Source organism: Marmota flaviventris, chromosome 17, assembly GCF_047511675.1.
Source record: "Marmota flaviventris isolate mMarFla1 chromosome 17, mMarFla1.hap1, whole genome shotgun sequence".
NCBI lineage: Eukaryota > Metazoa > Chordata > Mammalia > Rodentia > Sciuridae > Marmota > Marmota flaviventris.
This window is the reverse complement of record NC_092514.1, coordinates 74965766-74987668: the sequence shown is the minus strand read 5'-3', so window position 1 is coordinate 74987668 and position 21903 is coordinate 74965766. Positions and strand designations below refer to the sequence as shown.

The 21903-nt window shown below is 58.3% G+C and overlaps 1 protein-coding gene and 1 long non-coding RNA gene across 5 annotated transcripts in view; both read left to right on the top strand.

Moving 5' to 3' along the window:
* The window catches only part of Cyth1 (cytohesin 1), a 69979-nt gene extending 49715 nt beyond the window's left edge, over positions 1 to 20264 (top strand). For 3 of the 4 annotated variants that reach the window (XM_071603748.1, XM_027955470.2, XM_071603749.1), the window contains 10 exons: positions 333 to 399; positions 564 to 682; positions 969 to 1049; positions 1824 to 1936; positions 2932 to 3080; positions 3460 to 3571; positions 8296 to 8372; positions 14782 to 14853; positions 15358 to 15512; positions 18516 to 20264. In XM_071603748.1, the coding sequence (XP_071459849.1) occupies positions 333 to 399; positions 564 to 682; positions 969 to 1049; positions 1824 to 1936; positions 2932 to 3080; positions 3460 to 3571; positions 8296 to 8372; positions 14782 to 14853; positions 15358 to 15512; positions 18516 to 18594 (1024 nt within the window). In that variant the 3' untranslated portion in view covers positions 18595 to 20264. Of the gene's footprint in view, positions 1 to 332; positions 400 to 563; positions 683 to 968; positions 1050 to 1823; positions 1937 to 2931; positions 3081 to 3459; positions 3572 to 3940; positions 5434 to 8295; positions 8373 to 14781; positions 14854 to 15357; positions 15513 to 18515 lie in introns of those variants that run through there. The other variant, XM_027955468.3, reaches the window with a different exon arrangement.
* LOC114107966 (uncharacterized) lies at positions 8386 to 13274 on the top strand. Its single transcript, XR_003585391.2, has 2 exons — positions 8386 to 12295; positions 12948 to 13274. It is a non-coding gene; the product is annotated as an uncharacterized lncRNA (long non-coding RNA).
* Positions 20265 to 21903: the final 1639 nt, after the last annotated feature.

Below are 21903 nucleotides of genomic sequence, written 5' to 3'. Positions count from 1 at the left end.
TGACACAGTCTAGCACTGGCTATGGTGATGGGCACACCACTGAGTAAGCCGACAGTACCTCAAGCAGACTTCTAAAGTGCGTGTGTCACATGACATATGAGTTGTGTCTCGATGAAGTTTTTTTTTTTTAAATGTCATCAAAAAAGAGAACGGCAGGTCTGGGGTAGAAACAGCACAGAGCTGTGTCAGGGCGTCCCCTGCCCTCGCTCAGCAGGCCTGCTGCCCTCCCAGGGCCACCCAGCAGCACTGCATGAGGGGGCCGCATATGGGGACTGTCGTGCCTCTCAGACCTCCTCTGCCAGAGCGCTGAGGGCCATGTGGTTGTCTTTCAGGAAAAACATGCAGAGGAACAAACAGGTAGCCATGGGCAGGAAGAAATTCAACATGGACCCTAAGAAGGTAGGTGAAGGAAGCAGCAGAGCCTCGGCCTCCAGGCGGGTCTGGCTCAGGTGGACCACAGGCGTCCTTCCAAGCCGCCTCTCCTGACGAGTGTCCTGAGCCTGACCTTGACCCTCCCCGCACGACCCTCCTCCGAGGCCTCACACTCCCACGCCTCTCCCCAGGGGATCCAGTTCTTGATAGAGAATGACCTGCTGAAGGACACCTGTGAGGACATCGCCCAGTTCCTGTACAAGGGGGAGGGGCTCAACAAAACGGCCATCGGCGACTACCTGGGGGAGAGGTGATGCTGGGCGCCGCGGGAGCCCTGGGTGGGAGGCAGCAGCGGCCATGTGGGCGAAGAAGGGAGCGAGTCAGTGCCAGGTGCTGGGGAGTGGCAGCTGGTCTGTCGAGGAGGCATGGGGACACTTGTTTAGCCAGTAAGCAGAGTGACCCAGGCATCGCCCTGACTGTGTGGATGGCCTTCCTGGAAAGCCGGTGGCCCTAGGACTTGGTGCGGGAACGCTGCCTGGGGGGTCGGGGTCGGTACTGACCTCTGCTCCTGCCCATCTCTCACCTGCTCCCAACAGGGACGAGTTCAACCTCCAGGTCCTGCACGCCTTCGTGGAGCTGCACGAGTTCACCGACCTGAACCTCGTCCAGGCCTTGCGGTGCGTGTGCTCGCGGCAGGCGGCTCCGCACCCATCCTGGGCCCTGGGGGATGTGCTCAAGGGGCAGGGGATGTGGGACCCCCTGCATCTCCAACTTGAGGTCTGGGAAGCCGAGGAAGCCTCCCGTCGATTTTGAGATCTTTTCTGTTCTTTGGTTTAGAAACCCTTCGATATCTTGCCCAGATAGATAGCGTGCTCCATTCCATTTTAGAAAGGAAAAAGTCAACCTCACTTTTTCACTAATTTTTTTTATTCTGGGACATCAGAAATTGTCCTTTGATATTTTCATTGCCATAGGCAGAACTAATCACATCATCGTTTGTCCTGTTACTTTAATAGATGAAAAGAGCACAGAGTCAGACCTGCCCTGGGTGGGGTGCCTCCACCTCCCCTCCTGGTGGGGCCCTTGCCCAGCACGCAAGAGGTCCCAGGTTCCGAAAAGAAAAACCTAGGGTCGCAGCTTCTCTCCGACTTTCAGGGGTCAGTTGTGGGTGTGCTGGCCTGTCCTGGAGTCGTTAGGAGGAGCTCATCTGTGTTTCAGTCTGGGGTCTTCTGAGGAGGAGAGTGGTTCTTTGGAACAGGAAGGCCGGGGTCTCCTTTTCTCCCGGCCACTGGGCCTTGGGTGGAAGTGGCGGTGGTGTGGGCGGGAGGTCCGCGGCTGCACAGGACTAGCACCTCGCCCAGCCTCCTTTTCCTGGGGTGTCGGAAGTCGTGGGCAGTGGAGCTGTTCCCGGGGCCCGGCCCTGTCCTGGACGCCTTCTCTCTGCCATGCAGGCAGTTCCTATGGAGCTTCCGGCTCCCCGGAGAGGCCCAGAAAATCGACCGCATGATGGAGGCCTTTGCCCAGCGGTACTGCCAGTGCAACTCGGGCGTGTTCCAGTCCACGGGTGAGCGGCCTCCTCCTGGTGTCAGGCTCTGCTCTGGAACAGAGGGCTCAGGTTCATGCAGACAGACACTTTTTTAGTGGTATTTATAATAGAAAATACTTGGAAGTGATTCCAAAGTCCAGCGTTACGGCCCTGGGAATATAAATTGTGGTGCCTCTCAACTATGACATATAGCTCTTAAAAATCAAGTGTGAGCCAGGCATGGTTGGCCACTCCTGTGATTCCAATGCCTGGGAGGCTGGCGCAGGAGGGTCACAAGTTCAAGGCCAGCCTCAGCAACTTAGCAAGACCCTGTCTCAAAGTAGAAATAGAAAGGGGTGAGGTTGTGGCTCAATGGTGAAGAACCCTCGGTGAAGAACCCCCCTTCAAGGGGGAAAAATCAGATTTTTAAAAACTGGGCATGGGAACATGTGCCTGTAGTGCCAGCCTCTGAGGAGGCTGAGGCCGAGGCAGGAGCAGCGCTGGAGCCCAGGAGTCTGAGGGCAGCCTAGGCAATACATTGGAACCTCCCATTAAAAAAAAAAAAAAAAATCACATTTTTATGAAGAATTCTATTGATAATGGCAAATGACCAGATTAGCAGAAAAGCACTATGTAAACGCGTGAGTTTGTGTGGGGGTGGGTGCACACAGGTCAGTTTGAGTCAGACTTTGTTGCAGTTTGGGTCCCTGAGATGCACTTGCAGTATCACGCACAGGCACATTTAGTAGAGGAGGTAAAGCAACAGGTTTTTGCTAACCAGTGGGACTGCAGATGTTTGTGTTCTCTGTTTTATACCTGGCTGGGTTTTCTTGCCATGTACGTGTTCTCCTTTCAGTCTGAAAACACAGCATCTTTTAGTCTCAAGGACGGCATGGACCTGTGTCCTCGTCTTGCAGGTGGCTGTGCCCAGAGGTCACTTCATGGCTCCCCGGGCCCTGGGAGCTGGGCTTCCCCGGGTGGCGCTGGCTCCCCTCCTGGGGGGTGTTTCTGATCGGGCTGTGCTTTCCCGCCAGACACCTGCTACGTCCTGTCCTTCGCCATCATCATGCTGAACACCAGCCTGCACAACCCCAACGTCAAGGACAAGCCCACCGTGGAGCGCTTCATCGCCATGAATCGGGGCATCAATGACGGGGGCGACCTGCCCGAGGAGCTGCTCCGGGTGAGCCAGCGGGGTGGCTCCCGTGCCCTTGGGCGGGACAGGGAGAGAGGGCACAGAGTGGCGTGCCCACTCGGTTCATTCCCTTGCTCCTGTGAATCCCACTGACGTGTTGGTGGGGTGCCACTAGGAGTGAGGAGGGGTGGCTTGCAGCTGAAGCTGCGGGTTCCAGCAGAGGCAGGCAGCCTCCCTTTCTCCCCCAGCCTCCACGGGGGGCTGCTTGCCTGTCACCGTGGGTAGTAGCAGTGCCCGTCTTGCTCCCCCAGTCCCAGGGCCCTGGGGGGCACGTGCTCTCTGCAGGCGCACAGTGAGTGCCTGTGGAATGAATGGGGGGAGAGATCCTTCTAGAATCAGAGACATACAGTGTCGTCTTTTATCCCAGAATCTGTACGAGAGCATAAAAAACGAGCCCTTTAAGATCCCAGAGGATGACGGGAACGACCTCACTCACACCTTCTTCAACCCAGACCGAGAAGGCTGGCTCCTGAAGCTTGGTGAGTCCAGCCCTGGCCACGGGTCCGGGCAGGAACTCTGAGGACAGGCCACAGGAGGCGGGGGTGGGCACAGCACCCTGCAGAGAGTCCGCCTGGCTCTGTTCTGGCAAAGTCCCCCTCCAGAAAGGAGGCAGCTGGCACAGCCAGGGTCACAGAGCCACTAGGACAGGCTCTGCCCCAAGGGCATTGCCCACACCTGTCTGGCCCTGTGCTCTAGAATTGATGGCCTAAGGACCTGGACCCCACCCCCGCCCCTTAACCCTGGAGGGTGACCTGCCATGTCCATCTCTCTACTGCGCATCCCAGAGTTGTGATGGCACTCCCGCCCGCCCAGCACATCGTCACTTCCTGCTGCATCTGCTCCCACAGGCAGTGTGCATGGCAACCCCGGGCCTGGCCCCTCAGCCCAGCGCTCCTCCTCATCCTCGCGCAGTGGCCCTCCCGCAGCCACACTGCCCATTCTGCTCTCAGCACCGCTGGCAGTCCTCCTCTCCCCTGCCCCAGAGGGCTCGAAGGGCCTTCGGCGGGAAAGCAGACACGTGGGAGGAAGTGCAGGGTTTCCTACACGTGGTCATCCTGTTGGTGGTTCAACACAGACGATCTCCACATGACCGTGTCCCTGTTTGGGCCTCTGGAGACACGTTGCTGTTTCCTCCTGCTGGTGTTGCTGAGTTGGCTCCCACGGGAGCAGTGGGGCGCCTTAGGACCTGCGCTCCCACCCCACACATGGGGAAGGCAAAAGCAGGGGCTTTTGTTTCTGACCAGTCCAGATGGCAGCAGGACTTACATTCCTTGGGAGAGCCCAAGTTCTTGTGTTCAGACATGATGACTTAGTTCATAAGTCCCCAAGCACCACCTCACTGGCTGCGTGCGCCTTGCGGTTCTCTTGAATTGGCCAGTGTTTCACAAGTCCTGAGGCCATAGAGTCTCTAAAGTCGCTAACCCCACAGGCAGCCTGCTCTACTTCCCTATCTCCAAACCACCAACCGGGTGGAGTTAGAGGAGGTAAAAGGGTATCATACTGGAAACTTAGGATTTACTTCCCCCCAGTGAGATTCGTTTAAATGCTAACACTGAGTGTTCGCCCTGGCAGCTTAGGTACTAAAGTTAGAACAAAGATCATCTCGGTTCTTGTACCAGGATGACATGCAAATTCATGAGGCACCCATACGTTTACAAAGAAAAAAAATAAAGCTGGGTGCAGTGATCTGCACCTTTAGTCCCAGCCCCTGGGAGACATGAGCCCCAGAATTGGAGGCTGGCCTGGGCAGCACAGTGAGACCCATCCCCCAAAAAAGCCATTTACCTGGACCTGAAGCTCCCTTTTGGGCCTTGCGTCCCACTCCCCCTCCGGGCTCAGGAGTTGTCACCGTGGCACACGTGGTCACTCCCTGGAGTCTGTGGGGCAGCAGGCGGGACCAGCAGCCCCTGAGGCTGTGTGCATGTCCGTGTGTGTGTGTGTGTGTGTGTGTGGCCATAAACATGTCTATTCTTGTGCACACACATACGTGCACGTGTATTCGTGGGTACACACGTGTGCATTCTTGCACATACTTTTAAGAGAGACAGCATCTAAAGAAAGCTGTTTGATTCTCCCTGAGGTCACTTTCCCTCTTTGCTCTGGATTCTGGGCAGACTAGTGACCATTAGCCTTACAAAAATGGATTTGTGGCATCCTTGGGACCAGGTCCTCAGTGGCACCTCAGGTCTGGGCCTGCAGGAGGCCGGTTGCCCACTTGGCAGGGTCAGCTCCCTCCCCGGGCAGACTCAGCGCGGCCGATGCCTGCACTCTGAGGTTGAGGAAGTGGTTTGGTTTCTTTGTGTTAATTTTCTTTTCTCCCTCATTTGTATGTTCCCATGGTTTTGGCTCTCCTTTTCCCCGCCCCAACTCCAGGAGGTATGTAACCTGCACCGCTCGCGCTCTGCCCAGGCCACTGTCATTGCTGCAGCATTTTCTTATTTTGTTATTTTTGGTTTTTTTGTTTTAATCGCTGGTGGTAGTGTTAATGCTGCTTCTAACTTATCGCACAGTCCCTAGGGAACGGGGCAGGCTCGGGGCTGGGGTCGCTCTCCATGTTCCCATTATGGGGATGAAGTACACTGGACAGCAGGTGCCCAGGTGCAGGCCAGCTTCCCCAGCACAGTGATTCGAGAGGGCGTGCTCAGAGAGGGCTTGTGAAGACAGAGGTTCCCACTGCATTTTCTTGAAATTATCCGCAGGCGTGTGCTGTGTTAATTCAAATTGATGCAGGGCAGGTGGTGCATGCCTGTAATCCCAGCAGCTGAGGGAGGAGGATGGCAAGTTCAAAGCCAGCCTCAGCAACTTAGCAAGGCCCTAAGCAATTTAGTGAGACCCTGTTTCAAAATAAAAAATAAAAAGGCCTGGGGTATGTGTCGGTGGTGAAGCAGCCCTGGCTTCAATCCCTGGCACAGAAAACAGAAGTGAATCCCCACTGACGTCCGTGAGAAAAGGAGGCACTCTCTCCCCGCCCTGGATGGTGCCAGGTGAAGCTTAATGCCCAGGGCTGAGAGCCCTGCCCGCAGCCCCGAGGCCTCTCCTCGCGGGAGGGCACAGCCTCGACTCCGGTGTGTGCTTTCCGCCCTCCTCCTTTCCCAGTGAGTCCTCCTTAGAATCCCAAATTGGCCTCGGAGCTATGTCGAGGGCATCTGCGCCCCATTTGCTGATTTGGGGAGACCCGGGGAGGCCGGGCAGGCCGGGCACCCTTCAGCTCTCTGCCTTGGCCCGGCTCGAGCAGAGCCACAGCGGGAGAGACCCAAGGTTGGCCTCCCCACATGACTGGGGCCTGTCAGGTTGTCTTCAGTGTTGGAGGGAAGGCGTCCCTGGAGGGGACGAGGAGCGTGCGGGGGGGCCCTGTGAGTTCCACAGGGACTGTCCTAGCGCACATCGATCTGTCTGCTTGTCCCATGTCTGTTTTTCTGTCCACATGGACACGTTCCCCTGAGCCTGCAGCAGTGCTCCTGGTGAGGACCCTGAACACCGCGTGGTCAGGGTGACGCAGCCTTCTGGGGTCAGCCGGGGACTCCTGCAGCTCTGCTTCTTCTCCTTGATCTCCTTCCATCCTGTTCCTTTTGGCATCTGACCCACCTTTTTCATGGTTTGCTAAGTCCCAGTGTCACCTGGGGTGGTGTCCTATGACAGTGCACGGGCGGTGGCCTGGGTTGGTGGTTCCTGTGTGCTGAGGCCTGCCAGGGGCACAGTCTCCTGGGCAGCTCGAGCCCCGCCCTGAGTCTGAAATGGGGGAGGGGTCCTCTGTAAAAGCAGACGGTCTCTCCTGTGACCGCATCTCCTCCTGTGACCTCTTTGTTGGCACCCAGGTCTGCCCGGCCTCGGTGGTGTGCAGGCATCCTGCCACATAACCCTTGGGATATTTACATATGACTGACCCAGTGCATGGGGTCAGCCTCTGCTGGCAGGGGCCTCCTGGCTGCGGGGCCTGTGTGCCTGTGGCCTGCTCCCTCTGGGAACCCAGGTGTGCCACGTAGAATCTGGCTAGAGCTCAGGACCACACAGAGCCGAAGTGGCCCGCCGGCCGCGCCCTGTGCTCCCTGGGCAGTGCTTCCTCAGGTTTCCTCTGGGCGAGCCCACAGACAGGTCCTGGCAATTGGAAAGAGTCCCCAAAAAACTGACCCGTTGTTACAGGCCATTGGCAAGAAGGGCAGGAGAGTGCCCACCAGGTCCTGCCAGGGGCACACTGGGGACACGGCCCTCCCTGGGGGTCAGGACTCAGTGACAGGGCGGAGCTGAGAAAAGCGGGCGCAAGGTGAGCCTTCACCTGACAGGCCTGGCCAGGGGCTGCAGGCCTCAGGTGCGCTCCTCAGCCAGGGGCTGCAGGCCGAGGGTCTGCTGGGAGAGGGCTCCGTCCAGCCAGGCAGTGAGCTTGGCCTTCCTTGGGTCTGTCCCAGTGTGACTCCAGGACCCACCTTCGCTCATGGGAAGTATTGAGAGCACTGAGTGCTCGGTCACCACGGGAGCCCCGTCTGGCCCCAGCCCTCTCGCAGCAGCCATTTGTGCTGCCGGCCCAGCAGACTCTCCATGTGCCAGGCAACAGCCCCACTCCCCACAGAGTCGCTTCTTTCTGGGTGAAGGAATCTGCGTTGATGCTCCCCCAGGACTCCAAGGGCTTTGTTTTCAGGACCCCAGCCCAGAGGGCTTCCAGCTGGTGCGGGAGTTCGCCTCGGTCAGGGGGGTAGAGGGTGAAGGGACGTGGTTCGAGTCCCAGGGAAATGGACCTCACTGACAGGTTGCCATGCTTCCTCCCCGTCCACTGCCGCCTGTCACTTCCGTGGAGCCTTCTCGGGGGCCTGGCTGGTTGTCAGTGGCAGCCAGCTGTGCAGGGTGCAGGCCCCGCCTCCTCTCCGCGCTGCCCTTGTCCACCACGCAGGCTTTGGCTGCTCCTCCCGTCTGCGGCACATTTGCGATACATGTCATTGTCGCCCCTGGGGTCCTCCCCAGCCATGCTCTCTCTCATCTGCTGTCTGACCCATCTCGGGAGTCATCTGGACACGCTTGCTCTGCTCGTACCCATAGACTTTCACGTCGTGAAAGATGCTTTGTCTTGGCTGTGTCTCGTCACTGGTGTCAGCTTTGCCATGGTCTAAATGTTCCCCGACACCCTGCCCCGCCCCTCCCCAGAAGACAGTGCCGTGTGTTGTGGACCGGGCGCTGGGTCTCCTGTCCAAGCTCCTCTCTCTTTGCTCTGTAGGTGGCAGGGTCAAGACCTGGAAGAGGCGCTGGTTCATCCTGACTGACAACTGCCTTTACTACTTTGAATACACCACGGTGAGCACCTGCCGTCGCTCCTCGGGACGGCTCAGGCCTCTCTGAACACTCTAACCAAGCTCCGTCAAGGGGCCTGGGAGTGGAGGGATTTGTCCTTCCACAACTCCTCTGGGGTCGGGGAAGGGTTGAAGCCACAGGTGAGAACTAAGGGGACCCCCAGAACGGGGAGCCCTCACAGGGATGTGGAGCCCCTGGCCCCAGGAGTACAGCTCAGCAGCACCTGGTTCCAGGAGGGACCCGAGAGAGCAGTGTGCACCGTGTTGGGGTGGGTTTGGAGCTGGCCAGAAAGAACGGACTTAGATCAGTTGCCAAGCAGGAGTTGGTGGCCTTGCTGAGAGGGACGTGTGGGGACAAGGAAGCGTGGTGAACTGGAGAATTCAGGTTTTTCTGGGGTAGCAGAAACTGAAGGATTTGTTTCTCTGAAACAGCTCAGGGCATAAAATTCAATGGAGAAAAGGAAGTGAAGCGAATCAGTAAAAGCTGACTTGAGACCATCTGGAGTTCTACAAAGCTCGAGTTTCCTTAAACCAGACAGGTTCTGTGGGCTTTGTTCCCTGGAGGAGGACCCAGCGATTCTGCGTCTGTCTCCTCCCTTCTGTGGCAGTGGCCTGTGGGGATAGAAAGCAAGGGGAAGCGCCAGAGAGCCCGGCAGGTGACGGTGTTCATGCCGCGGCTCACACCAGTGGCCTGGCATTGCCGACTCTGCCGGCCTCCTGGTGGACGCCCAGAAGTGTGGGCGCCCGGCAGTGTGAGGCGGGGTCTTGTGGCTGAGCTGGGAACGCTCACTGCTGTTCTTCCCCTGGCTGTCACTGCGTGAAGTCCTCGGTCCCACTGAGGTGGTAACTCGGGCAGCAGGGTCCCGCCGCCTGGCAGCTCATGGGTTGGGCCGCAGCACCTGGCTGCCCTCTGGAACTGTGGCTTCACCCTGCTCTCCGTCACTGAGAACGTCATGCAGATGTGGCTTCTCACCTGGGCCGAGCTGCACACGTGTGTCAGGGTTACCTCAGTGTCCTCCCACGGGCTCTCTTAATGGACGGGTGGTGGCCTTCAAGGCACAGCTCTGACCGGGGGTCCAGCAGCTGGCTGTGCTTCCTTTCTGTATTGAAGATATTCCCAGGTATCAGAGCAGCGCCCCTCAGATCTGTGAAGTCACAGAGGGTGAGCTTTCTCCTGGTGAGCCAAGGCCTCCGAGCAGACAAGCAGGGTAGGCGTTCTGCCACCTCTGGCCCCGCGCGCGGGTTGCCTTCTTTCCTGAAGATGCCTACACCTGGTGTCTGGACATCTGTTGGTCTCTGTCACTGTCCTCTGGTTAAGTGGCATTGCACATGTGCTGGACAGGTGCCTGCAGGGTCATGCGGTTCTGGACTCTCATGGCACTCGGTGATGCAGCCTTGGGGTGTCACTGGGCAGCCAGGAGGCCCTGCCCTGGGCATTCACAACCCAGAGGAGAGCAGTGCTCAGGTTGCACCATGTGAGCTTGCCTGCCACTCATTGTGATGGCATAGAAAGTGCTAGAATTCAAAATACCTGCGCCTCCATCACAGTTCAGGGGAGTGACCAAGGAGACACAAAGGTCGGAGACTTGAGGGGAAGAGAATCTAGAGCCATTCAGACTTGCCAGAGCACCTGGAGGGCAGCGTGCAGAGCAGGAGTGAGGGGTCCTTCCAGAAGGTCAGCCTGCTGGCCCAACCACAGCCACCGTCCCAGAGACCGCGTCTGAAGAGAGTGTGGAGCAGCTGGGGAAACAGCAGCCATGTGGAAGACAGGGTCTGCGCACAGCCCAGGACAGAGGCCCCGCCAGGCAGAGGCAGGACGTGCTGGAGATGAGGTCTGTTTCCCTGAAAGGGTAAGGGAAGAGACAGAGGATAGCAGGCCGCACCGCAGCAAGAGCTCCAGGGAGCTTCCTCACAGGGCTCGGCCAGCAGGGGTGGGCCACCGGCCTTGGCTGCAAAAGCAGCCAGTCCCAGCCGTCTTCCCTGGCCGAGGTGGACCGGCCCAGCGTGCAAGCTCTGAGGGGCTGGGGGGCAGCCCCCACCCCCTGTGCAGCCACCTTGCCATTCCTGCAGAGCTCACCAGGGACTGTATCAAGCAGCAGGGGTGGGAAACGGACACCTGACCCTCCTCGAAAGATGCCACTGGACGGTCAAAGCCAACCAGGAAAGAATGACCATAAGAGGGCGTGGGGTGTAGAAGACCCCCGGGAGCCCTGAGCGCACCTCTTCAGTGTGGCCTGGCGCTGCTGCACACTACATGTGGGACAGCTGGCCCGGCGCTGCGCATGCTGCCGGTCAGCACTAAGGCGCGCCTGGCCGCAGAGCTCACCCGGCCACTCCCGCACAGCCAGAGCACGTGCTGGTGCTGAGAACTGGCACTGGGACCGGGCGAGTGCCAGCTGTGGGGAACCTGGGACCCGCACCCAGGGCCCCGGGATGTGGGACTGTTGCCAAGGTAGAAACAGCCCTGGGCTGAATGCGTTCATGAACTAGTGCTGAAATATAGAGTGGCCCTGAAGTCCACTGGGCTGGAACGGACTCACTTAAACAAGGAACTGCTGTGGACTAACTGTAGATGGTGGCTGCGGGACAGTCGGGATGGGATCAGCCTGGGCAACGGGAAGTGAAGTAAGCAACAACAGTCAGAGGTGGAACCAGAAATGACGCCCAGAACTCTGAGGGTGCGTCTTATCTCTCAAGCAAAGAGTCAGTAGGCACCAGTAAGCCCTTTCCAGTCGGTGCCGGGCGCTGGACACTCAGGACCACTGGCTCAGGGCAGGAGAGAGCCCACCACAAGAAGAGGAAGCCCAGGCTGGGATGCCTGCTGCCAGCACACGGATGGCCCCTGCCACACACGGTCCAGGAGCCAGGCGAGTGCCCTGCCTTGGGCTGGACGTGGGGAGCTTCTCCTTTTGAACTCACAAAACAGCGATCACGGGTGCTGTCCACAGTGCGTCCCTGGTGAGCTGGGCTGCACCAAGCCTAGTGAAGAGCTGCTTGAGGCGTACAGTGGTACCTTCCCTCTGAGCGCTGCACCCCGGGCCACAGGAACGGGCCAGGCTGGCCCAGAGGAGGAAGGGATTTTAAACAGAAAATGGTGAAAGAAACTTCAAAAGAAATAAGATAGGAGAAAGAAGAACGCCAAGGTCAGCACTCTGCTGCAGGTGCTGGTCCACCCGCAAGGTCTTCGCGGCCTGCATGGAGCCTGTGAGCTCCAGGTGATGCCCGGGGTCCTGCTGAGGGGCGGGGCCACACCGCAGGCAGGTGCCGCGCCTCCCGGAGCACAGAGTGTTAAAAACCTGCATCTGTAAGGATGACCACCACCTCTGAAGGTTCTTCATACTGTCTTAAGCTTGTATAAGGTTGTTTTAGGAGTTATCTCTTGTAGCAAAGAGCACTTTACTTTGAAGTTTAACACTTCAGTTGTTGCTGCAGGTTTTTTTTCCTACTAAATTCTGTACAATTAGAATTTTTTTATGAAAACACCTTGTGAAATAGCCCACTTTCCTGAAGCCTGTTCTGTTTCTTTTTCTTTCTCTGCACAAAATAGCTTCAACTCCTGTCAGAAGTGATGATTTATAGTGAGTGGATTTGGGGTGTTTGTTCTTTTCTGCAATATTTTAAGCTCTTTATAATGAGCAAATATTATTTTTACAAAAACAAAGGCACTTGCACTTAAGAAAAACCAAATAAGCCAAAGACGTCAGCACGGGTTAATTCTGTCTTCATGGGGACGGGTGACTGCTGGGCCTGGGTGGGCCTCTGTGAGGAGTGCTGTGTGTCTGTTCCTAGGCTTGGCGGTCCAGCTCACTCATTCATTCACCTGTTTTTGGTGCTGGGAATCAAACCCAGGACCCCTCCAATGCCAGGCTCTACCACTGAGCTGCACTCCCAGCCCCTGGATCTGCTTATGGGATGAGGACCCTAGAGGTAGGAGCCTTGCAGTACTCGGAACCTCACCCTGTTGGCCAGGAGCCCGACCTTCAGTGCTTGGATCACCTACAGATGGGAGAGCTCCTGAGTCCACTCAGGAGCTCTGGCCTTGTGTGAGGAGGAGCGCAGGGAGGTCTGTGGTGAACAGGGTGCTAGGACAGACAAGATGGGCACAGGGAAAGTAGTGACCACTGCTCTAGGCAGGTGTGAATCCTTCAATGTCCAGAACACACATCGTGCCACTGTGTCCCTGATAACTTGGGCCCAACAGTCTAAGAGGGAAAATGAGGTCACATCCCCATTAAGCCCAAATTATGTCAGCTCTTAGCCTGCCCACCCGCTCCCCGGCAGCACCCAACCCAGGGAACACAGAAGAATATTCCAGAGGCTCAAGCGCCAGCGAACCCTAGAAGCAAGAGCACGGGGGGTGGGGCGGGGGTGGGAGCTGGAGTCGCGCACTTGGCTGAGAGGTGCCGAGGAGGCCGACTGGCCATCACCAGCACCACACCCGGCTGCAGGGCCACATCTCACGAGAGTGACACCAAGTGTCCCTGGACTGAGGGCCCTGGGCACAGTCGAGGGTGGGACAGCATACAAAAACAGGAGTATCCGAGCACCTGACCTCTGCCCATCCCCGTCCGTCTCTCAGAGTCCAGCTGATCAGGCAGAGAGAGAGGCCCTCTGCCCTCTGTGCAGGCTCCCGCACAGACGAGCCCCCAGTCCACCGCCCGCCAGCTCTTGGCCCCTGCTCCCCACTGCACAGCCAGAGAGTCCCAGGACCTGAGGAAGGCTTCTGAACCCGGAGCTCGTAGGGAAGAGGACTCGTGGGAGAGAGCCTCCGGCAACCGCAAGAGGTCGCGCCCAGCGCCCGGGAAACAGGAAGGGCCCTGCAGTGAGCCCAGGAGGGAGACGGGAGGCAGCATCGAGGAAATCTGCCAGGAAGAGTAAAAAGACAATAAAGTTCTGGTGTCTTTTATTGTTGTTGTTGTTTTTAAAATAAAAACAAGAGCTAGACCAGGAGGCCCCACGTGTTCCAGAGAGGACAAGAATTCAACGTGGAGGTGGTCCTCAACAAGACGGTGTTTAATAAACCTCCAAGATGAAGGCTGGGCCTCCAGGTAAAAAGACTGACCCAGTGCCCTGCACAGCGCCTGGAACGAGGTCCACCCCAGGGCCACGTCCTGTGGAGTCGCAGAGCAAGGAGAGAGAGGAGAGCTCAGCACCAGAGTGACTCTGAAAGCTGAAGACGGGGACACCATGCTTCAGAGCTCTGAGGGTCTCGTCACCACCCACCTGGACGGCTGCACCCAGCCCACTGTCCGTTCAGTAGCCACCAAGGCACCTCAGCAGTGGCCCCACGCCCGCTCAGGGCCCAGTGGAGGGTGTTCCAAACGTGCCCAGGAAGAACAGGAGACGCTGTGGCTCCAGGAAGAAGCAGGGTCTTGAGGGGACAGGGAGGACAGAGAGGGAGGGAGGGAGGGAGGGAGAAGGGCACCTGAGGAGGAAGTGCCCGGGTGGAGGATGCCGAGGCCCCTGAGGGATCTCGCCTAGGAGCTGAGCCAGCAGGGGCCTGCAGGAGGTAGAACAAGAGAAGCTTCTGACAAGAGGGGAGACATTGGGGAAGATAAACAGAAGGAGCAGCCCCCCACTCACTCTGGAAAGGGAAAGCAGGTCACTCCGTGGCACAGCCTGCCGGGCAGAGTGGTGCTCACGCAGACCCCACGTGGCTGGGGCCGAGGCAAGAGGAGGTGAGCCCCTTCTGCAGGTGACTCTCCGCAGCCAGGCAGAGGCGTGCTCAGGGGAGGTTGGAGGCCAGCGCCAGCCGATTGGCTGGAGGTGAGAAGGGCTGCCGTGGGAGGGAGCTCGCACTGGTGGGCCTGGGCGTTTGTGCCTGTGTAGCTGTGATCCAACGCCAGTGTGGACGTAGCCGGCTGGGTGCTGGCGGTGGGGGTGTGCACTGGGCAGGAGCCTTTCAGAACAGAGGGGCCGCGCCCAGGAGGAGCCGTGTGCTGGGTTTTCGGCTCTGTCTGGAGACGGGTCTGGGTGGAGCTGTTGGCAGACGTCTCTCTAGGGCTGTGCGGTCTTAAGGGGGTAGGAGGTGAGCGGAGGCTGAGGGGTGTTCAGCCTGAGGCTGGGGAGGCTTCTAGAAACTGCTGGCACCAGACTTAGGGCTGAGAAGAGGAGGAGAGCCAAGCAAAGAGACGAGGGGCAGGGCAGGTCCTCTCCCTGGGAAGCAGCTCCTGCAGTCCCCACATGTGGCCCCGGGGTCACTGCCAGGCACACACCAGAGGCTCTGTGGGCCTCCTGGCTGTCTACCTGCAAGGGACTTAGAGGGTTCCAGATCCTGGGACTGTTCCACCCTGGAATTCAGGATGGCCTGAAGCTGTCGGAGCTTCATGTCCAGGAGGATGGGGAGAGGACGGCTGGTGAGGTCACAGTGTCCTCGTGGGGTGGTGACATCTTCCTCTTGGCACTGCCCTCAGGATAAGGAGCCCCGTGGGATCATCCCTTTAGAGAACCTGAGCATCCGGGAGGTGGAGGACTCCAAGAAGCCAGTGAGTATCCTGGTGAGGTACTGGGGGCGGGCCAAGGAACGGAGTCCCAAAGGCCTTCTGAGAAACACCCTGAGAAGCGTCGCCTCCAGTCACCTTCCTGTCCCTTTCCCTTTAGTGTCCGGCCAGAGGGGCACTAAGCTTCCTTTGTCTTGTTCTGCTTGGGTGTCACCCTCTCACCCTCACACGCAGTATGGAAATCGTCCCTCAAATGGCAGCACCGCGCACCTGTGGCCTGGGCTGCGCCTTCTTTGTGACCTTGGCGCGCCTTCGTGCCTGTTTCCTTTGCTGGTGTGGCTTCCTGGGGCGCTGCGAGCCCTGCAGCCCGTCCGCAGGAACAGGGGGCGCGGGCCAGGCCGTCTTCCCGACAGTCTGAGTGGCATGCAGTGGGCCCGAGGCGTCCTGCGCTGGGCTGCCCGTCTCCATAGGAAACACCCAGCCCAGGTTTCCTGAAGGCTGGGGTGAAGGGTAAAGGAAGGGCCGTCCCTCTCGTCCCTCTCGTTTCAGAACTGCTTTGAGCTTTACATCCCTGACAATAAAGACCAGGTGATCAAGGCCTGCAAGACGGAGGCCGACGGGCGCGTGGTGGAAGGGAACCACACCGTGTACCGGATCTCGGCCCCCACGCCCGAGGAGAAGGAGGAGTGGATCAAGTGCATGAAGTAAGTGAGGCCTGGTGCCCGCTGCCTCCTGCCCACGCGCCTGCTGCTCCCAGAGTGAGGTGCTGGAGCAAGACCCCAGCCCACCCCTGAGGCCTTCAGGCGCTGGGCCGCCGGCAGTTTTAGTCCAGGTTGCCCTTGGGAGCGGGGGCACCCACTGGGCCCGTCCTGCTGTGGGGAGCGCAGCGCAGGCTGGCATCGTCTCAGTGGAGATGGGTTCACCCCATGAGACGCTTTGCAACCACAGATGAGGAAACTGAGGTACAGAGGCTCACACAGCTGCTTAAAGCAGCAGTGCCAGGCCCCTCCCCAGCCTGCCCCCGGGAGGAAGCTGTGGGCCTGGGGGAGACTGCCCGCTGAGCACAGGGCCACGGGGCCCAGGCTCTGATGCTGCCACCACCATCCACCCCTTCAGGTCCTGTGTGGGGCCTGTCCTCATGCGGCCTGCCCGTCTCTCTCCTGAGACTGAGGCCTGACCCTCTGCGGGGGGCTGCCAGCAAGCACGGCTACGCGTCCCCATCACTCATGGCTGCCCCCAGGCCTCCACCCTCAGAGTCTACCCACGTGTTTTCCTTAGAAAGTCTCCCTATTACCTGAGCCTTGGTGATGTCACCTGGAGAGTGAGAGGATGTGCCCCAGGGAACTATGGGTGTGCCCATGTGCTGTCCTTTCCCACTAATGGAGCTGAGGGCCCTCAGGTCTATTTTTGGTGTTTCAACCTGTGTGGGCCAGGGTTACATCCTGAATAGTGACTGGACGGGAGGTGTGGCCTGGAGGAGGGGGAGGTCTCTATTCCCATGAAGGTCATCTCTGCAAGTCCCTGCAGCCCAGAGGCAGGTGCAGCGAGAGGGTGGGCGTGGAGCCTGCGCACCTGTCCTCCTGGTCTCTCTGAGTGTGTCTCCTGTGTGAAGGAGGAGGGTGGTGTGGTGGGCACGCCATCACCCTGTCTAGACTTGGTGGCTTCCCTGGGTGGCAGCTAGTATGGGAAATGGCCCTGGGCAGGAGCCAGAGAAACTCTCCGCTGAGCAGTGTTCAGTCACCTACCAGCAAGGAGGCTTAGAGCCCTGTCCTCTGGACGCTGCCCCTGTAGCTGGGTTGTGCATGCAACCTGCATGTCTTGTGCCCTTTTTTAATGTGTGTTTTCAGAAGTATTTAACTTTCATTATGAAATTTTTTTAGTGTATGATTTGAGGTCAGGGTTGTCACTTTGTTCTTCCAAGTGAATGTGACTGTCAGGATACGGAGCGTTGACAGATCTGCTCCACCCCCATTCACCTGCTCTCACAGATTGTACAAGTGCCCATGTTGACCACTGTGTTTCTCTGTGTGAACGCGGCACTGCTCCTCACCAGAGTGGGCCCTGAAAGACCCCTTCCTCTCCCCCTCCCCAGCTCTTCTCCCAGGACAGTTCTGGCTGTGTGTCCATCGTGTTCACAGCTTTTGCTTCTGGGGTAGGAAAGTGGAGCGCTCTGTAAAGTCCTGCAGAGGCTCCCCAGTCCTTTCACTTGGACGCCAAGCCTCCTGCCAGGGTTGTGAGCTCTCCTGGAGGCTCCAGAGCCAGCCGTGCTTTAGGACAGGATGGGCCCGGCCCGGGGGACCATTATCCTCACCTTGCACGTGAGGACCTAAGACCCGGCAGGCTAAGCACACAGGGCATGCTGCTGTCCAGCTCAGCAGGGAGCTCAGGCCCTGCGCTGGTCAGCAGTCCGTGCTCTGTCTGGACCGGGCGCTTCTCCCAGGCACATGGTGGAGACAGCAGGAGGAGACTGACCTGGAGAACGTTCCTGATATCATGGGACGATTCTGCGGAAGGTTGGGTGCAGGACGTGCTTGTTTCTTATTACGGGTTCCAAGGGTCCCCAGCAGCCTGAGTTCGTGGTGGTACTGGCATGCAGCTGTCACAACAAAGTCTCATTGAACAGAGTCCGGCTGTGTGCCGATGGCGGAGCGCAGTGCGGTGGTGCTGCGATCGTCATCGAGGGCTGGTGTGCTAGGCACGCTGATGTCACGCACAGTCCCAGAGCCCACTCGGGCTCCTCCATGCCAGCGAGCAGTTGAGGGATGGCAGCAGTGGTGCTGGCCCTGATGCCAGCCCGGTGCCCTCTGCCATTTCCAGCAGGTTCCCTTTAGACATGCGCCTCCACGGGCATCTCTGAACAGGAACAGCAACTTCCTGAAGGGTCAGGCCGTCCAGAACCAAGGAGGGACCAGCACCTCCCAAAAGTGAGACAGATGTTTAGAATGACCAGATTCCCTCATGAAGCCACTGGGTGGCAAGGTCCCCTCAGGACATGTTCCCGGACTGAGGGGACATCGACTCTGGTGAACAGGCTCCCAGTCGGCTCAGCAGCGCCGTGGTGGCTCCTGGCACCATCATCTGGGGCGCTAGCACAGTGCCTGCTGTTGTGTGGCTGGACTGAGCTCAGGACTGGTCGCCCGTAGGAAGCCACTGAGCCTCCGGACTAGAGGATCTCATCTTGAGAAAGACAGCAAGGAGGGCCCGCGCCTCGGGCCTGTCCCGTGCTGCCCTGCTCTCGGCCAGGGCGACCCCCACTCCCCTCCCTGCCCAGCCCTTCGCAGAGCCCCCACCGTACCAGCCCCCCGCAGCAGCGCTGAGCTCCCTTGGGTGGTGCAGGCCCTGACAGCCTCTGACACACCACACCTTGGACAGCTGCTCGTGACACATTTGATTGTACAACTCTCACGATTGCAAGGGAGTCAGAGGTCAGCGTGGGAACTTGGTTTCTCCTCTGAATTAGAATACAGCTATGAGAAGGGAAGGGCTCCGTTCCTGGGTGAAGATTGATCATTAGTGAAAACCGGCAGAGCCCATGAAGTTGTCTTGCCTCGCGTCCACCAGAGCCTGTTCCCTAAGCCACTGTGAGGACGGTGCAGGTGGGCGCTGGCCTGGCCTGGCCGGACGTGGAGCAGCAGGGCCCTGGAGCGCACCAGCTCTGCTCTGCTGGCCCTGACCCTCGTGTCTGTTTTGCCCTTTCTGTTCTCCAGAGCAGCCATCAGCAGGGACCCTTTCTACGAGATGCTTGCAGCGCGGAAAAAGAAAGTCTCCTCCACGAAGAGACACTAGCACTACCAGGACGTCACCTTCGTCACCCTCAAAGCTCCAGCCCTCCTCCCGCCTCATGAGGGCGAGGGGAGCCACCTGCCCGCCTTCCTGCAGACTAGCTTCAGCTTCTGCGGCTTTCTTTCAGGGGAGATGGGTGGGTGGCTGTTGCTGGGGAAGGGCCTGGCGCCTGCCAAGCATGGGTCCCTGGTGCTCCCTCCCAATGCAGAGCGCCCACTCCTCTCGGTCCTTCCCAGGAGCGCCTCCGGCCTGCGCCTGAACCTACTTAGGGATGTGTTAGTGCTTAAGAACGGAGGAAAGGAAGAGAAGCCACGAACTACAAAGATCTATTTTCTTCTTTTTTAACAACACAGTGCTACATTCTGCCCACCCAAGGAGGGCCCCCGTGCTGCTGTGGGGTCCTCCGGCAGGGCCAGCCAGCTGCCTGCCGAGCCTCTGGGAGCCTCTGCCTGTGGCTTCTCTGGGCAACAGGGCTGAAGCGAGGGCTGCGGCAGGAGGGCCCTGGGCACAGCAGTGCGCGTGCAGGGCGGCCCAGGGCAGCGGGCATGGGCAGGCCGAGCTGCAGCCCCAGTGCCTGGGCACCGAGCAGAGGAGAGCGCTGATGGACCCTGTTGTCTTTCTCCCTAGAGTCCGAGGCTTGCTGGGCTTTAGTAGAAAGTCCGCATTTTCCTTGAACTAAATACCTAATAACCAAAACTGTGAGGAGGTCATCCCATCGGTCCTGGATGGCCTGCCAGTTCCCGCCCGCTTTTTTTCTTTCTCCTTCCCCAAACTCCGCTCCTCCTCGTTCTAGAGGAAGGAGTAGGTCTTACCTGATCCCTGTTGGCCTTCAGCCTTTTCTGCCTCAAAACTGGCCCCAACTGGACTATTCTGGTGGCTCTGTGGTGGTCTCCAGAGGGGCAGGCCCTTGTCTGCTCAGCAGGGTGCAGTGGAGCGGGTGGGGCCAGCCTGCCTCTCCTCCTCCCCGGTGTTGTGAGTGGGCCTGGCGCCCCTGGCTCCCCTCGGCACCCTCCTGCCGTTCTCTCAGGGACTCTCAAGGGCAGCTCCGGCCACAGGCCAGGGCCAGCGTGCCAGTCCAGGCAAAGCAGGTGGCGGCCGCCTCTCCGCATGCCCCTCCAGGTGCCAAGGGCAGGCTGTGCAGAGCTGCCTCCAGCAGGCAGAGACGGGGACCTCTGGGGGTGAGGCCTGGCTCCCGGCCCTGCGTCGGGGGGGGGGGCTGTCAGCATCTCTGGAGCCCCGCTGGGAGCTCCAGGCACTTCAGCAGGAGTCTGTGAAGGTGACAGTGGCAAGGGGGGTCCAGGCTGGAAACCTGAGCTTTCTGGAGAACCGGGCAGGGCCCGCCAAAGTGGGGGTGGTCAGGGCCAGCGCTGGAGCTCCCCAGCAGGCCCAGTCCCCCGCACTGGCTCTCACAGATGTTTCCTGGACAGACAGGCACCTGGATCAGTATTAGTCTATTTATCAGAGGTGTAAATAATCCATGTATAGTTTTTCGCCTTTTAGATTATTTTGTATTTGTTTAAAAAAAGGTTTTGTCAAAATATAAAGAAATGACTGAAAGTTGTTGACAGGGTTTTTAAAAAAATAATTATTATTCCAATTGTTCTTGTTTGTTTTTGCCTTGTAAACTAGCGCCAAGGAACTGCAGCAAATAAACTCCAAACCTGCCCAAACCACCTCAGCCTCTGCACGTGTGCCCTGCGGCTTCTGAGGTGGGGTGGGCGCTCCTCAGCCCTGCTCCTGGCAGGGCACGCCACTGCCACCGGGAGGAGGGGTGATTTGAAGGGTCAGTTGGGAGGGGTCTGTCGGCTGTTAGGAGAGCAGAGCAGGAAACAGATCAGCTTAGTGCTTGTCCCTTACTTTTCCCAAGAAAAATAGAGGCGAAGAGCCCACCCTTAAAGAGGAGAAGTGAGCCTCGGTCAGCAAAGTCTCCAGTGTCACTTCAGCCTCCCCAGACACCTTGTGGTGCCAGGAGCAGGAGGGGCAGCCGAGCAGCAGACCCCAGGGAGCCACCACAGCAGCCAGGAAGGTCACTTGCTGCCCAGGTCCGGTGGCCAGCCAACCCTCCCCAGTGTCCCTGTGACCCCACCTTGCTGAGAAGACACCAAAAGACAGAGCAGCTGTTGGCCCCGAAGGCTAGGCTACTCTGCCTACTGCTCCTCCTATCTCGGAAGCAGGACCTGCTTTCTGCCCGCCTTCCTGAGGTCCTGCCCGCCTTCCTGAGGTCCTGCCCACCTTCCTGAGGTCCTCCCTGCCTTCCTGAGGTCCTCCCTGCCTTCCTGAGGTCCTGCCCGCCTTCCTGAGGTCCTCCCTGCCTTCCTGAGGTCCTGCCTGCCTTCCTGAGGTCCTCCCTGCCTTCCTGAGGTCCTCCCTGCCTTCCTGAGGTCCTCCCTGCCTTCCTGAGGTCCTGCCCGCCTTCCTGAGGTCCTCCCTGCCTTCCTGAGGTCCTGCCCGCCTTCCTGAGGTCCTCCCTGCCTTCCTGAGGTCCTGCCCGCCTTCCTGAGGTCCTCCCTGCCTTCCTTAGGTCCTCCCTGCCTTCCTGAGGTCCTGCCTGCCCGTGACTCCCTCTCTTGCACATGCCCTTAATTCCATGCCCTTCTGATTTCCTTCCCTCAAACCATAAGGATATCCAGATCTCATGTAAGAAGCAGTTCCCTAGGCTCAGGAGCAGACCAAGGTGCCGAGCTTGCCGCTGACTGCAGCCTAGTGTGAGTTCCAGTCGGGGTGTTCAGGCCAGCGAGAGGACAGAAGGCCTCCAGAGGGGAAGGGGGAGGATAGCTCTCCCCACTGCAGGAGCCTGGCTGGTGCAGGGATCTACCAAAAAGCATTGGAGCTAATGCGGGAATTCAGCGGGATGCAAGCCACGAGGCACTGTACGAAGTCCCCAAGTCCGTTGTATCCAGTGCATTAGCAGTGACCAAGCCCCCCAAATTTGATAATCCCATTACAAAAGCATCAGAAAGAATAAAATACTTAGAAATAGCTTTTTTTTATTATTGTAACATGACTTATATGCTGAAAACTATAAAACATCATTGAAAGACATTGAAGACCTAAATAATATCAAGATCTTGAGTTCATGAATTGCAAAATTTAATATTAAGATAATGCTTATCAAATTGATGTACACATTCAGTACAGTTCCCATCAAAATATTAGCTGCCTTTTTTGGTAGAAATGAAAAGCCTACCCTAAAATTCACATGGAACTGCCAGGGATGAAGCATAGCCAAAACCATCTCAAAAAAATAAAAATTGGAGTACAAAACTGATATCCGAAAATCAGCCTGAACTCAGCCAGTCCAGAGCTGCACAG